Source organism: Mauremys mutica, chromosome 13 (assembly GCF_020497125.1).
Source record: "Mauremys mutica isolate MM-2020 ecotype Southern chromosome 13, ASM2049712v1, whole genome shotgun sequence".
Taxonomy (NCBI): Eukaryota; Metazoa; Chordata; order Testudines; family Geoemydidae; genus Mauremys; species Mauremys mutica.
Genome location: NC_059084.1, coordinates 14831718 through 14849189, shown reverse-complemented (window position 1 = coordinate 14849189; position 17472 = coordinate 14831718). Strand labels below are relative to the sequence as shown.

General features: G+C 40.0%; 1 protein-coding gene across 3 annotated transcripts in view; it reads right to left on the bottom strand.

Annotated features, from left to right (window-relative positions):
• The window catches only part of ATP9A (ATPase phospholipid transporting 9A (putative)), a 121223-nt gene that overhangs the window by 18744 nt on the left and 85007 nt on the right, over positions 1 to 17472 (bottom strand). For all 3 annotated transcript variants that reach the window (XM_044985598.1, XM_044985595.1, XM_044985597.1), the window contains exons 15-22: positions 16090 to 16251; positions 9092 to 9184; positions 8082 to 8165; positions 7111 to 7281; positions 4088 to 4186; positions 2828 to 2917; positions 2565 to 2709; positions 724 to 788 (exon numbers count right to left, since the gene is read on the bottom strand). In XM_044985598.1, coding sequence (XP_044841533.1) covers positions 724 to 788; positions 2565 to 2709; positions 2828 to 2917; positions 4088 to 4186; positions 7111 to 7281; positions 8082 to 8165; positions 9092 to 9184; positions 16090 to 16251 — 909 coding nt within the window. The remainder of the gene's footprint in view (positions 1 to 723; positions 789 to 2564; positions 2710 to 2827; positions 2918 to 4087; positions 4187 to 7110; positions 7282 to 8081; positions 8166 to 9091; positions 9185 to 16089; positions 16252 to 17472) is intronic.

The window sequence follows — 17472 nt, the reverse complement described above, 5'->3', positions numbered from 1 at the left end:
ACGATATGTAGGAGTTCTGTACAATAAGTGGTGGGACTCCTGATCCAATGTCACCATTTTCCAAATTAATACAAAACAGTTCTAATGAATATATTATAGGGCCAGCTACAACTCAGGTGTTTTGAGCTTCTATGTATAGCGATGAAGCAAGAATGAAGTAGCCTGGTCTGACTATGTGGAATCCTCTAGTACGGGGTAGGCAACCTATGGCACGCGTGCCGAAGGCAGCACATGAGCTGATTTTCAGTGGTACTCACACTGCCTGGGTCCTGTCGACCGGTCCGGGGGGCTCTGCATTTTAAGTTAATTTTAAATGAAGCTTCTTAAACACTTTTAAAACCTTATTTACTTTACATACAAGAATAGTTTAGTTATATATTATAGACTTATAGAAAGAGACCTTCTAAAAACGTCTGGCATGTGAAAACCTTAAATTAGAGTGAATAAATGAAGACTCGGCACAGCACTTCTGAAAGATTGCCAACCCCTGCTCTAGTAAATATCAGCATGAGTTTTGCTAAATGATTGCCCAGTTTACCAAACTATTTTTCATCCTAGCCTGAAAAGGGCCAGTGTTTTTGGCCCGATATCTTTTCTTCTCAAGGCAGCTGCTCTTTCTATGACATGAATCAATAAGGATTCAATAAAAGGGGCACTTGGAAACCAGCCTCTGCATTTATATGACAAGTTGTATCAAATATGACATGTGCTTCATAATCTCACCTTTCCTTCAACCCCAACACCGCAGTCAGCCTCCTGAATCATGCTGACATCATTCCCTCCATCACCTGCATGTTAGAGCACAGAGAAAGGGCAGGGAATATGGTAAGAGAGCCGCTTACTATAGCTACTGAATGTAGCTGAATAAATAAATTGATAAACTTTACAGTCAGAAGGGATGTTAGCCCATGGGGAATTAGAATAAAATCATTAGAGTCGGCATGTTGAAAGCAAGCTAGGAGGAGTACATGCCCTACATTTTAAATAGGAATTGGGTGTTCAAATGTCTTGCACAATTTTTCATTGATTTGTAGGATCTTAAGGCCAGAATGGACCACTAGATCATTTAATCTGACCTCCTGTATAACACAGGCCATGAAATTTCATCCAGAATATGGAAGAAGTTAGCAGCTTGGCTCAGAATTAGAGCTTCAGAATGAGTGTTGTTGCAGCCGTGTTCGTCCCAGGATATGACAGAGAGAGAAAGGTCACTGAAGTAATATCTTTTATTGGTCCAGAAAAAGATATTACCTCACACACCTTGTCTCTCTAGCTTCACAATGAGCAATTTTTCCAGATGAAATGTGCACTCTTGGGTTGCAAAACCCAACCTCAATATTTGTGAAGTTTTTCTGCCCTCCTCCCACCAAAAAATTCATGAATATGCCCAGTTTCAGTTTATAGGTTATTCCACAAAACACTTTCATTTTATTTGTTATTTCTTGTTACCACTGATGTCACAGAATCATTTCATGACGGAAGTGGAAATAAAGAAGACTGCTTAGTTCGAAAACGGATACCAGGTCACACTAGTCTTACATAATAATAAAGGAAATTTCTTCCTAACTTCAACAGTTAGTGGCTGGTTTATGCCCTAAAGCATATGGGTTTATATTTTCTATATGACTAATTCAGCACTGCACTTTAAATACATGCTTAGTTTTAAGCACATGAGCAGACCAACTGACTTCATAATACTTATGAACTTAAAGTGCTTGGTTTAATGGGAGGTCCTAGTTTTTTTAAATTAATATCTAATGTAACTGGACAGTCTCATCCATATTAACCTCTGATCCTTTCCTGAATCCTGTTTAGTTCTTGGCCTCAATGATATATTGTGTTAATGAGCTCCACAAGTTAAATTATGCATTGTGTAAACAAATTATTTCAGATCTGGATAACATTTATATTTGTGAACATTTGCACATACAGACTTACATTTGCACGAATGTTCATAAACAAAATGGATAATGGGTTTGTGAATACAGTGATTTAAAATGTTATTTATTTTTCTGAATAGGTCACAAAAAAGTTTCACTATTTGCTTTGTTCTGTTTATAAGACCAGCACTTTTCTAAGAGAAATCCCAAAGAGTAACAATTTTGTATTATCTTAAAAGCAAAAAAATCCTACTTTTTTTTTAAACTCATTTGAATATCTGCATATCTGTTCCACTCATTATTTTTCAGCCATGTTTCTTAAGTGAAAAATTTTATAGGTTTGACCTTAATTTCTAGTATATATATAAAAAAAAGCAGAATTAAATAACAATAAAAATAATCTTTCAGGCTTCTTTATGCAATACAGAGCAAGAGGACAAAGGCCCTGGTTTTTTCTTTGCTGAGCACTTAAATTGGGAAAAGAAAATAGTGTACCGTATACTCCAAAAGAAATTAATACTAAAAATGATCTATTAACTTTTAACTAAAGGGAAGCAGACTTGTATGTTTTTCCCTCCTGTTTGAGAAGAGTTGAATCCATTTCTCTTCAATGTGTCAAAAATTAATTCAAAGAAAAGTGAATATAAAAATGAGACTGAGATGGATAGCTGATGCATTCCTCACCTACAGCGCAGGTCAGTTTGCCAGTTCTTTCCTGGAGCAAGCGCACAATCTGGGCCTTCTGTGTGGGGGCACATCGGCAGCATACCACGGCTGGACACTGGCAAGCCAACTCCATAAACTCGTACTCATAATATTTCAGACACACCTGTTTTACAGGAGAAGGAAGTTTCAAAGATGATTATACTGCATATATTTCCCTAAACCAAATCACACATATTACCCTTGGGACTCCTATACAGCTGTCATAAGAATTTGAAGTTTACCTCCAGCGAGTCACCAGAAATCACAAGCGCACAGTCATGTTTCCGACGGAATGCATTCAGCTCCAAATGAGCTTCTCCACGGTTAGTCACCTGGAAATGAGCACAGCAGCTGAGAAAGTATGTGATTGGCGAGAACAACATTAATTAATACAATCCCGAACACATACTCCAGGACATTGCCAAATCAATCAGGTTATCAAAAACATACTTCTTACTAAAAACAGAACCAAAAAACAGGGTGAAATTAAGGTCCACATATTCAAGTTTCATTTGTGTGTGTAAACTGGCGTTTACATCCCCATCCCCATTGCCCTCTTTGTGTGTGTAAACCTCAACTCTCAGGCCCTTGTCAGGGAGTGGGGTTTGAATATGCACAAGAATTTTGAAGATTTGGGCCCAAAACTGTATTTGAAAGAACAGAAATTCACCAATCATCTTATGAAATATGCATCATATCATTTTTTGCTGAGACTTTGGAAAACCAACCCTAGATTTCTTATTAGTGTCTCCAGAAATTAGCAGCAGTTACACAAGGGCCTTTGCTCATGGAGGCTGAAATAAATGGTCCAAGGTGTGGGCTGGTTTTTGGGTTACATGACTCCTACAATGGTCATGTTGTGAGGCAACAGTCTAGGGGCTGACTAAGGGATGCCATTAACGCTGTGTATTTTTGGAACCATGAGGAGAAACTACATAGTTATTATACTGTCCTCCTGGAACCTCAAAAACTGTACAGCTCAAGTATCATCAGTGACTTGCCCAATTTCACTATTCTCTCTGCTCACAGGAGTGAAGTTATTTATTGGCATAGTGCCCACTCAAGGCCCTCCATGATGCCAAACCACCATGGCAGTATGGCAGAACAGCCTTGCGGGGAAGGGAGGAAGACACTTTACTCTTGTATGCCGCAGGGGTGGGCTCCATGCTAGTTCCAAACAGATCAGCACAGAGGGTCAATCCAGCACTACTGAAGTCAATGGGAGCTTTGCCACTGACTTCAGTAGGTGCAGGATCAGACTCAAGGGGAGAACTGGGGTAGGTGTGTATTCTGCTTACGCTAAATCACTGGCCAAGAACCACCCTTGAAGGGGGTGCAGAGCAGTAGCCATTATTCCAGACCACAGGCTGGAGAAAGCACCATGGAAGTAATGCCTGCTTGCAGATTGGGGTAGTCTATCCCTTCTCATCCCCAACTTAGTTCCTCGAACAAGTCAGAGAAGGGTGAATTTCACCCACAGGGAATAAGTGTACTTTACTCACCAATCTGAATATATGAATGTCCTGGGTTCTGGTTACCAAATGAGCATTCTTCGCTGTACAAGTAGCTGTTTCTAGCTTATCCCCTGTCAGCATCCACACCTGAAATTAAAAATATTTTTATATTCCCAAATTAACACAAAACCTAACAAACACTATGTTTGCAGGGAACTTCTAGGAACTCTGGGCCTTTAGGCATGCATGTAAATAGACCATATTTACAACAGAACACATGTGGTGTTCAACAAATTCCTCTATAACAGAATCCAATTTTAAAAGGGCAGGGAATTCCCCTACTCAGAGGAATTAAGGGGTTTGAAAAATGCTTCAGCATATAGGGGGTTATGAAATCTGCACATTTTTTCATCTTTTATTTCAAGACTTCACTGATAAAACATAAATTGAAGAGGCAGACATTTGAATGTATCCCCATCCTCAGCAAGTTTTATACAGAAATCTTTAGTCCCAGCTGCAAACAGATCCTGCATGGCCCTGCCTGAAATATAGATGCAGTTAGCTCACCACCCATGTCTGTGTGGAACAAACTAAACATAAAAATGGCCATATAGGGTCCATCTACCCCACTATCCTGTCTTTCAACAGTGGCCAGTGCCAGCTGCTTCAGAGGGAATGAACAGAACAGGGCAATTTATTGAGTGATTCATCCTCTGCTGTCAGGTCCCAGCTTCTGGCAGGCAGAGGTTTAGGAACACCCACAGCACGAGGTTGTCTCTCTGACCCTCTTGGCTAATAGCCATTGATAGACCTATCCTCCATGAACTTATCCTGTTCTTTTTTGAACCCATCACAACATCCTCTGGCAATGGGTTTCATAGGCTGACCATGAGTTGTGTGAAGAAGTACACCTCTACCCTGTTATAACGCCACCCGATATAACACGCATTCGGATATAACGCGGTAAAGCAATGCTTCGGGGGGAGGGGCGGGAGGGGCTGCGCGCTCGGGCGGATCAAAGCAAGTTCGATATAACGTGGTTTCACCTATAACGCCATAAGATTTTTTGGCTCCCAAGGACAGAGTTATATCAAGGTAGAGGTGTACTTCCTTATGTTTGTTTGAAACCTGCTACTTATTAGTTTCATTGTGTGACCCATGGTTCTTGCGTTGTGTGAAGGAGTAAATAACATTTCCCCTATCTCCACACCATGACTTTTCAGGCCTCTATCATTCCCCCCCTTAGTTGTCTCTTTTCCAGGCTTAACAGTCCCAGTCTTTTTAATCTCTCCTTGTACGGAAGCTGTTCCATTGCCCTAATTATATGAAAATGAAGACAGTGTATATGAAAACAATTCAGTCATTAAACGAAGACACTAGAAAGTTTTGTGACCAGCAGTGCTGACCGATATTTGCTATAATCTGGAAGGGAATTTCCTCAACACTATAAATATTTGGGGTTTTGGCTATTCTTTACCTAGTGCTTTTAATTCCCTCCAAGCCTTCCCCTGTTCGATCAGATCAAATAAGGATCCACTTGTTTGTTTTATTCTCTAAAAAGGAGTTTACTAAGCTAAAAGCCAGGTGGGACACTTATTGTAATTAACAAGATAGTATAATAAAGAAATAAAGAAAACGGATAGCTCCAGAATGAATTACAAAACTGCCTTCAGTCTTCATTCTCTACTGACATGCAGAATCCCAAAGAACATGAGCCGCAGAACATCTACTGTAAATTGCAGCAATATGTATGCAGTCACTAACAGGGCTATCCATTCAGCATCAAGGCAGTGACTTCGGCCAAGTTAAAAACAAAAACAAACATTTTTGGACCAAACCGTCAAGATTTAACTAATAAAAATCAAAATATTGCTATGGAAACTACAGGAACTGTATTCTGTTTGTTTGAGCTACTCACTGACGTGCAAAGTTATGTTACTATTAGAGATGGCATCAAAGCTAAAACTGTTTATTGAGACCCGCTTTCCGCCCCCCCAAATAAAATAAAATTAAACTTTCGGAGTTCAAGTAAACTGGGTACTGTATCTAAAACAGCCTGGTTTTGATTCTGCAATACAAAGCAAGGTTTGTAGGTAACCTTTTATCCAACTCTTAACCTCCAACTGAGAGCTAGTTCCAGATCACCCCTGATTTTGTAAACCTAGAACCTGACTGACAAGATTTTGGGGAAAGACAGAGTCAAACCATAATCATTCCTGGCTTTGCCCATCTGTGTATGGCTAATTCTGTAGGTGCACAAGTTATGGAGATATATAAAGCCAGAAGGCATAAAAAAAATCCTTGTGCATTACTGTTTTTGGTTCAGACTCCCTCTGGTGGCTATATATCACAGCATAAAAATGCATATGCGTGCGCTTCAACCTCAGTGCTCAAAACTTGCACATCATCATTTGGGTGCCAGAAGAGAAAGGAAATCAAGCCAAGCTAACTTTAACTGTGTGTTTCATGCAGCCACTTACAAGACTAGCTTGGCTGATTCTTTATACTTATCTTACATAGATACCATTCTGGCTGCATATTTGGTTTCTTCATATATTAAAAAGTTGTGGGCGAGGGTGACACATTTTAAGGTGCTCAGCTAGTACTCAGCACTTACAGTGCTTTATATAGTCAAAGCGCTGTACAAAAATATTAGGTATTAGATAACATCATTGAATTAGAGCGCATGGGGTCATTATTTGCATGTCCTGTTGCACTTCCATTAACCAACAGATCAGAGCAACATTAGATAATAAAGTCATTTCTGGACTAAATATCTATCTATCTATCTGAGAGAGAAAGAATAGAGTTTCTTTTTTGCTAGTGTCTTATTCTACAGCCAGTGGAAAAAGAATTTTACAGCAACAAGATTTCACTCATCACTGCTGCTCACCTATTGCAATAGTCACAATCAATGGAGATCAGAATTTTATGGGGGTTTATTATCAGACAGACTCATTTACTCCAAATGTTACATTCCAGAGACTCTCCCCACAACTCTCTGGCCATTATCATCAATTGCACTGTCAGTTAGACTGAGGTTCTGCGTTCCATTTCTAGGTTAGCCAAACCTTAATGCCAGCATTTCTCAGGGTCTCCAGAGTGGGTCTGACATCCGTTTGCAGCTGATCCTCCACTCCAGTCAGACACAGCAGCTCCATCTCCATTTCCAGGCTTTCAATCACAGTGGCTACCTTCAGCGAGCGATCGTGCACACTTAGCTTCGCCTGAACATAGCGTGCCTGAGAATAGCACAAGACAAAAACCCAGTCACTGTAATTCACTGTTTGTGTGTCTGTGGAATACAGGATTAAGCAACACGACACAACTCAGGCCTCTCAAGGCCATAGGCTAAGTCCACCCCAAGGGTGTCCTCTGTAATGACTGGTGAACGTTAACCCTACAGTGCAAAGACAAATGAAGCTAAACAAGTCTTTCCTAGGAGATCCTATAATTCTGTACACTTATTATGCAAAGATCTGTGCTCACAAATAATTCTTCCGTATACACAAAATTTGCAAGTGCTATTTCAGAGGTGGATCTTGAAATCTGGCTCATCTAGCCCAGACTGCAGTAAATAGATAAATCAATCTGCTGGAGTTCCATACACAAGCAACTGAAGCCCCCATTTCCAAAACACCTGAAAGTAAACAGGATTCCTTTGATTCTCTCTTCCTTTGCAAATGTCAGGATACAAAATTGAAGATTCAAAATGTCAACGCAAGCTTTTTCAGTAAATTTAAACAAGGCTAAGCAGCACTGAACGTTGGCAGAAGTACAATGGTAACAACAGAAGTCTACGGGGCAGGATTCCTGGGCTGCAACTCCTGTGGAATCAATCTCTAGAATGGGAACTTGTGGAAATGGCAGAAGCAATGGCCTAGGGAGTAGGACTGCTTACACACCACTCAGTAGACACCTCCAGCTGATTAAAAGACCAGCATGATGGTGATTATGACATGAAGAGTGGGGAGATGAAAGCAGATGCTATAATCAGAACTCTGTGGGCATCACTTACATGATTATAAAAATACAAACTTACTTCAAAGTCTTGATACTGCTCCTCAGTCAGGGACTTCTTCGCTACAACAAGAACCCTCAGGCCTTCCCTAGCCATGTTACCACACTGGAAAGAAGTGTCATATTGTAAACGATCACCTGCATCGCAACTTAACTGATTCAGAGATTGTAACAGTAGATGAGATGCTAACAAATTAATTGTTCCAGTCAAACAACCCAGCTGAATACATAGCATCAGATAAACAGCATGATAAATGACAGGGAAGAGGAGATCTCAAAATCTATTTGTAGGCTATACCACTGATCGGGAACGATGCTCCTCTCACAGCAGTGTCAAACTGGCATAAGTAACTCCATTGGCTTCAGTTACTCCACTGATCTCAGTTACTTTGAATATATACCAAAGTAAGAAGGGATGCAAGCCCATGGTTTCAATAAGCACCGTATCTTTTGTTCACAAACTATTTAAAGAGATACTACAATATTCCTATGTAGTCAAATAGAAAAAGAACCATTTATATCTGCTATTGTGGAGACTGTTCACCATTGCCAGCAATACGATGGAATGGGTTTAAGCAGGGAGGTTCAGAAAGACTTAAAATCAAAATGCAATTGTTGATTTTCCAGTAGTTTAAAATAAAGCCAAGTGCAGAATCAGGCCCAGTTACCCAAGATAAATCTTGTGAGAAACAGGAATTACCAGACAAAGAACAAGAAACCTGGACCGGTGACTACCCTATGCTTGGACAATGTCCATTTTGTTTACCAGAGTTATCCTGGACTAAATGGGTTGAATTCACCACCTGGCTTCCTTTTAAAATTGACTAATACTGTGTCTGTAGCTCTGGCTACAGATTAAACCAACCAAAATGCCAAACCAAACAATCTTTTTCCTGCATACATTTTAACAGCTACCTCAGCCTGCTCCACCAACGTAATGTCGGAGGCTTAGTCACGTGTCGCCATGGAACAAGCAGCACCTGCCTGAAGAAGTAAATATTCTACATCTAAGAAAGTGAGACTACTTTGTACCTCTTCCTCTAGCCAGTCATTGTACTGCACGATGCCAGCCATGACAACGTCAGCTCCCTTCATATAGAAAGTGATTTCTCCCGTTGACTCATCCTGAGAGAGAAAGAAAATGGTGAAAGATTATGGGTTCAGTTATCTACAGCAGGCAGCAAGATAATCCTTGCATGAAGTATCAACTTCTTGGTCAATAACAGGTGATACTGGCTGGGTTGTATTCACACTATTCTATATGGAAAATAGTCATCTCCCTTCCTAACTCTAATCATTAATGGTCTGGCGTAACCATGACACTGGTGCATTTTGTTTTCATCCTGGAAATCAACTTTGATGTTTACACTTAACAGGGGGAAAGTAAAGGTAATATAAAGGTAATAATTGGAGATATACCAATCTCCTAGAACTGGAAGGGACCTTGAAAGGTCATTGAGTCCAGCCCCCTGCCTTCACTAGCAGGACCAATTTTTGCCCCAGATCCCTAAGTGGCCTCCTCAAGGATTGAACTCACAACCCTGGGTTTAGCAGACCAATGCTCAAACCACTGAGCTATCCCTCCCCCCTAGGAATAACAAATAAATGATTTTACTCTATTAAATTCCAATCTTAACAACTCCCTGTATTATAATTATGCTCTCTATACAAGTACAATTAAAACTCAGGCCTGCCACAGAGGGGTTAGGCTACTGCCTTCGTCACCCGATGTGACTAATTTGTAGATTGCAAACAAAGCATATTTACACTGTTACAAATTCATAATCCTTTCTGAGCAGGCAAATGTCTAATGAGGTGACAGTTATTAGTATGGTGGGCTAATGGAAACACTGGCAAACTCTGCAAAGGAGGTCAAACAATGTGCAAGGAGAACTTGCATTGTAAACCAAGACAGCATCTGCGGACAGAGGGAAAAAAAAATATGTACAGAACAAAAAGATGAAGGTTTGGAGAGAAACAACAGTGAATGAAGAAAACAAAAATACTTTCCAAAGAAGACAGGGAATAGGGAAAAAATGCAACGTTTGCAATGTACTCCCTCCAATTTACATTCGATGATGCAAAATTACCTTGTATTCTAACCGCTACAGAAGCCAGTTAAATGGTGATATGGCTGACACTATATAAAAATAAAAAATTCTGCCTCAAGGATGCACTAGGAGACCCAGAGGAAATGGGGAACTAGGGGTTTGGTTTTGTTTTTTAATCTTTTCCCCCTCCCTGTTTTTCATCTGACAATTCACTAGGACAGAAAAGACATTTTACTGATGGGGGTTAGTGAGGATGGGCCTCGTGGAAGAAGGACTGGACTCAGAAATGGGCGAGGGCCTGGTTGGAGAGGGTGCTTTGCAGACACAGGGGGCAGCATGGAAGAAAAAGAATTAAAATGGGAGTGGAAGAAGGAAATGGGATTCCTTTGCTGAGGAAACTTCATGGGAGCTGTGGATACTCAGTATCTCTGATTATTAAGCCACTTTTTTATTCAGGTCTCTACACTGAGAATAAGGTGCTTAGCTTTAGCTGCTTGCATTTGAATGCTGTTGCTTAAGTATTTTTGAGACCTTTACCAGGAGCATGTGGTGGTTCTTACAGGTGCATTACAAACTATTTCTGATCAATGGTGTTGACTGCCTGTGTGTCAATATGCACAGTTCGTACATCTCAGAGTTCAAGTTTTACAGGTCACCAAGAAAACCCAGAACACGCTTAGTTTTAAAAAATTAAGCTTTCTGGCATTGGCAAAAGATTTATGTATTAAATTATTTGATTAAAGAAAAAGTGTTTAACAACATCTCTGTAGGAAACTGAATAAAGACTCCACTTCCTGTGCTATAGAATTGGCTTAAGATCGTTTATAAATTTTGTCCAATATAAATATTGTATCAACTATCTCCTTGCATTAGTCATTTCCTCTTGCAGAGTTCAACAGGAGGTTAGCACGTTCTCATATTATGGTAAGATCACACTATAAATCTACAGAGAGATTTGCCAGTTGTATTGTTTTAGAGCTACATCTTTTTCCATCGTGGTCTGATTCTGGCCATGGTTCAAAGGCCTCTTTCAGTTCCAGATATGACAATAGTGCTATCTTTGTTGCAAAGCAAACATCATCATTCCACATGTGTGTGGGGGGAAAAAAGAAAAAAACAGAGTGGAAAATTTTGTGATCAACAAACAAATATCTTTTTAATGCAATCCTTTTCTTAACATGAAGATAAGCAAGTAAACAATGCTGTAAAGAGGGTGGCTGCTTTGTTATAACAAGACTTCTTAGAACTGGAATAATAAACCACCAGACAATGACAGTTGATCATGTGTAACAAGCAAATATTGCCAAACTGTCTTAAATGAGGCAACATCTGCTACTTGTGAACATACACTGCCACCTTAGTCCTCATCTGCTAAAGAAGTTTAAAAGTTATCATAGTAATAATACAAAGAGACCCTTTACAAGAGACAGCAGGCAGGACCACAAGGGGAAGCAGGCATCTCTGAGAAGAAGTTCAACCACACATTTTTCTGGCTCTGTGTAAGAATCCTTGGATGAAATTCTATGGCCTGTATTACACAGGAGGTCAGACTAGATGGTCATACTGGTCCCTTCTGGTGCTAAAATCTGTGTGTCTATAAGGACAAGTAGGACAGGAGGAAATTAGCTGCATGTCTTATTCAGATATTTTTCTGAAGTCTGACAGAAGTTTACAGCTTCAAGGAAGAGATTTTAGAATTGTTTTTCCAACAGTGAATTTATTTTATATACTTAGCTACTCAATAAGCTATTCCTCCCCCCTTCCCCACAGACTCTTACCAACAGTTAAGACACTATTTTTAGAATTAATATTGATGAAATAATGGGTTTAAATTGCACCCAATATATTTGGTGGCTTGTAGGTAAAAAATAATATTTGGTACCTGCACTGGTATAAATATATAAAATTTTACTTGACAACTAGTAATTGTTAAGCAAAAAAAGGTTTTTTCATAAAAAGGAATGAAAACTTTGTTTGAAGACAGAAGTTCAGAGCATGCAGAAACACAGTACATGGTGATACCCATCCAGTTAACACCCGCTAATTAAAATCTGCTTCAGTTCAAAACAGAAGATAGAGCTCATTTGGTTGTTCAGCCACACAACATTGAAGGAACAGGGTTCACAAGCCCATCAGACAGGGGCAAGGCTTCCATCCTGACACCACAACAGCATAGTATACGTAGACACTCAAGATTTGAGGCCTGATGATGTTCCCAAATGCAGTGAATGAGCGTTTTGCCACTGTCTTCAGAGGGACCATACCTAATATGCACTGTATATTAGAAATATTTTTAATTAGAGAGGGAGAGTTGTGGCTTATAGTTACCTTAAAAACTAGGATGGAATTCAGAATCCTGGCCTGGGAGGGCCAATGCCACTCCAAGTGATAGTCAGATTGTCAGAGAGGAAGGAAAAAAGGAAGCTCACTAAAGCTCTCCTTTTCAGTGAAGATAAAGAAAAAGTTCAGAATGTTTCAGGGATACCCATCTCTCTGCAGGGATGGTAAGTGAAAACCTTGATGAAATTCAAGTTGGTGACTGTTAACCACTTGCTGCTACTGCAATGGAACAAAACTAGTAAAAAAATTGGGGAGAGGGAGGAGATTTTGTTGAAAATTTTCCACAGGTTTTGTCAAATTTCTTTGTTTCTATCTAGGTTTCATATAGACCATTCAGATAGTGTCAACCCACCTGTTTAGTCTATACTGTTTTCCACTACAGAAATAATCCAGCTGATGAAAAGGAACACAGCACTCGCTATGTTTCTATGAGCATTTGGTGACCGCATTGTCCCAACTAGGTCTAATATCAGACACTTGTTGGAACAAAGTTATAAACTGTATCCTCGAGGATATCCAGTTGTTTTCTAGATTCCTGTATTTATCAAGTACTTCTGATTACCTCACTTGCACTCTGACCACTACACTCCATTCCCCCTAGGACTTATTCTATTGTTCCAAAACATGGAGCAATTTCAGATACAGGGTTTGGGTTTTTTAAAGCTAGCCTGCCACTAAAATCCTCTCGTTTCCCCTCACTCCCACCCCCAAAAAGGTGCCAGGGCCCAGGCCCCAGAATGGGAAGCACTGAGTCCTGAACCAATGGCAGATTCAAGGTCTGAAATGCCACAACTGAGATGGGACGTGATAATAATATGTTGATCGTGCTGTATAAATCTTTTACCAACACTGCCTAGCTCCTTACTCATAACTTAGCTTATTGACACCGTCATGTGTTCACATTATATCTTAATCTGTATGTCAACAAAAATTAGGGAATCAGATGCATGCTAAGCTTCTCCAATCAGCTTTTTGTTTTACACCATCCCACCCATCATTCAACTTTACATTATCTGTTTAGGCTGTAATTTCTTCTTGCCCCTTCATGTCTGCAAAAGCATCTCACTCTTGTGGTGGTATAAAAAACTACATAGCATGAGACAATGGAATAAACTTAATTAATGTGACTGTATAGCAGAATCTCATATGGAAGACGCTAACCTAAAATACTCGCCTACAAATACAAGTAAGATTTGTTTTACCATTCTAACCTGTAATAATACTAGAGAGGTACAAGGCCCTTCCTAGGCCATGTCTTTGCTGCTAAAAAGATGCACTTTTAATTAGAGGATAACTAAGTTCACATGAACTATCTTAGGGTAAAAACACAGTGAAGACAATGCATGTGAGTTTTACCACAATGTAAAACTAGATGAGGTCAGCACTATACTGCCGCCTGGGGCATGGTTTGGTTGGGTTTTTTTTTAAAACCTCCAGATAGCTCACAAGCATTAGTCACCCAGCGGTACAAAAAACAAATACATCTAACATGCATGGGCTACCTGGAGGTAAAACTGAAGAGCCTTGTCTTCATCGTGTTTTTAACCTCAAGATAGTTCATGTGCGTTAGTAAAAAATACATCTTTTTAGCAGTGCAGACACCTCAGTCACTATTCATTGAAAGAGCGGGGAGGTCCACTAGGCTGAACATAGTTGTGAGAGCCAAAATTATTTGAATTCTAGCCCCGGCTGTAGAATTACTCCCGCTGAAACTTTGGGGAAGTCCCTTCAACTCTGCATCAGCTTTCTCATCTGTGAAATGGGGAGGGATAGTTTTCCTTTCAAGGCTATTGAGGATTAACTGTGGGGCCCATCTTGGTTGGTCCTCAGGCCCTACCGAAACAAAAATAAATAAATAAATAACGCTGCACTTTGATAAGAGAGCTAAGAATGTTTTGAAAAGGTTTAAATATGGGTTCACCAGTTTGGGAGTAGGTAACGAGCATCAAGAGAAATATTACAGTTAACAGCCTAAGAGGAGAGAGAAACAGAAAAAAAACCTATATAATCACACTAACCCAGGAACCTATCCTTGCAACAAAGCCCGTTGCCAACTCTGTCCACATATCTATTCAGGGGAGACCATCATATGACCTAATCACATCAGCGACACTATCAGAGGCTTGTTCCCCTGCACATCTACCAATGTGATATATGCCACCATGTGCCAGCAATGCCCCTCTGCCATGTACATTGGCCAAACCGGACAGTCTCTACAGAAAAGAATAAATGGACACAAATCAGATGTCAAGAATTATAACATTCAAAAACCAGTCGGAGAACACTTCAACCTCCCTGGTCACTCAATTACAGACCTAAAAGTCGCAATTATTCAACAAAAAAAAAACCTTTAAAAACAGACTCCAACGAGAAACTGCAGAACTGGAATTAATTTGCAAAATGGACACCATTAAATTAGACTTGAATAAAGGACTGGGAGTGGATGAGTCATTACACAAACTAAAATCTATTTCCCCATGCTAATTTCCCCCTACTATTACTCACACCTTCTTGTCAACTGTTTGAAATGGGCCATCCTGATTATCACTACAAAAGTTTTTTTTCTCCTGCTGATAATAGCCCACCTTAATCGATTAGTCTCATTAGAGTTGGTGTGGCAACCCCCATTTTTTATGTTCTGTGTGTGTGTGTGTGTGTGTGTGTGTGTATCTATCTTCCTACTGTATTTTCCACTGCATGCATCTGATGAAGTGGGCTTTAGCCCACGAAAGCTTACTTTCAAATAAATGTTAGTCTCTAAGGTGCCACAAGTACTTCTCGTTCTTTTTGCATATTTTCACTGTTTCTAGCACTAGCTCCTTTTTAGCTGAATCAGGTTTTTGAAAATCTGGTCTCCACTGTATTAGTGCATAGGACCAAAATAAAGAATTAGGTGTGCAAATGCATACTAATTGCACATCTAATTAGCATATGCAGTTACTGTCATTGAAGACATAAGAGAATTGCATGCACAAATGCACCTGGTTACCCTAATTCCCCTGGGAAACCTCATGCACCAAGTACGTCGAGTATTTTTTCTGGAACAGAGGTTTCCTTATCATAATAGCCAGCAGGGCACAGAACAAAGAAAGGAAATCACATAGTAATTTGTTAATTATTTCCCCATTTCTTGGTTTATTTTACAGTTTAATATACATTGTATAAACAATATAATCCCAGCATGATTATTTGAAAGTTTACTTCTCATTAAGAAGACTTTCAGTAGCACCTCTACTATATTGTAGTTGATCTGTTATGAGTCATTAGAACTCCTGATTTAGCTGTAGTTGAGGGGTAAATCTGCATCTATTTACTGGTGACTCCTGAATTGGGGTTTGTGCTTTTTTGCTGTTACTTTCAACAGTGGCTACAATTATTTTCCTATTGTCTATGAGCTAAGGACTGTCACAGGCCTTTGGAGTTTGAGCTGAAAGAAAATACACTTTACTTATCAGTTCTGGGGGATGGAAGGACAGTACTTCAACGTATAAAAATATTTTAGTTTCTGGTATCTGAGATAACGTAACATTCTCCTATGAAGAACAACGTTGCTGACATCAAACAGACTGTACTTGCTTATTCAGTCAGTGTTTTGCAAGAGTTACATGAAGATGAAAAGAAACATCAAAAGCAACTTACCCTAACGATGATGCCCATACGTTTACTTTCATAAGTGAACGGAAAGATCTGGAGGATGGTGAAGTTTAGTATCTGGCCACCAGGTGTCCTCAGCTGCATGGAGGATTGATCTCTGCCAACCAGTGTTAAGCCTACACTTTCAGTCCACTGTACCAGGGCCACCTAAATACAAGAAAGGTCACAGGTCAGATAGACTGCTGAGCTTTGTGGTTCAGAGGTCATGTAAATGAACACCAGAGGGGAAGGGACAGTGGGTTAACTGAAGAAAAAGTTACTCAGTCATTAATGTCACTGTAAAATGGATCCGTTTTTCTACCTTGGCCATGTAATGTGAACAAATGGCCCTTTAGTGTTATTTCCTGCGGCCATTCCTGCCCATTGACAATATTAATTACTCCATCCCTGGAAGGACTTACTAATGTCCAATAACACATGACATGCACTACACTGTGTTCTGAGCCAGCCAGATGATGTAAAAAAAAAAAAAAAAAGAGTTGGCGGAGAAAACACACAGTGCATGACTGCCCCCATTCAAATGTGGGTTTAAGACAAGCAGAGGCTATTAAAGCAATGAAGGTCTACGTTGCCAATATGCCACTAACCCAAAATGATGAGACAGGACGTGATCCTGCACCACTGGGGTTAGTGGGAGCAGAATTGAGCCCATAATGAAAGCCACTGAAAACTGGAAATGAAAAGGAAGTCAATGAAACAGATCCAGTCAGTGAGTTCATGTGGCTTTATTGTGCCCTGGGCATTCGGCTACAATGTCAAGGGACTGTTGTAAACAAAGCTGAGCAGAGGAGAGTTCTAAAGATCCGAGGACAAAAGAGAGTTTCAGCCTCTTGCAGTGTGACATTCTCTTGCGGCAACTGCACCAAGTCAGCCCAGCTAGTAACACGTTATTTAAATCTGATCAGGATAAGTTTTAAATGGAAACACTGCACACACTAGGAACTGCCGTTCCCTCCCCATCCCCAGTGAAAACACCTCTACCTCCCCCAGACAAATTTTGGGCTAAATCTGTATCCAACTCTAAAACTCAGTCCCACTTTTGACTACAGTTGCTAACCCTCCAGGATGGGCCTGGAGTCCCCCAGAATCAGCATTGATCTCCTGGTGACTATCGAAATCAATCTGGGAGATTTTAATAGGATATTTTAAGAAAATTACATTATGTCATGTTGGGGGGGGGGGGAATCTCCCGGAATAGCTTCAGTCAGAGTTGGCAACTCTACCTCTGATGCAAATATCAGGCCAAGTCCTCTGCTTGTGTAACTTAGTTTACTACAAGGCAGTTACATCAACAGAGAATTTGCCTAATTCACTTTAATGCTTACAATCTGGGCACTTATATTCACTGCACATCCCAGGTTCTTTCAG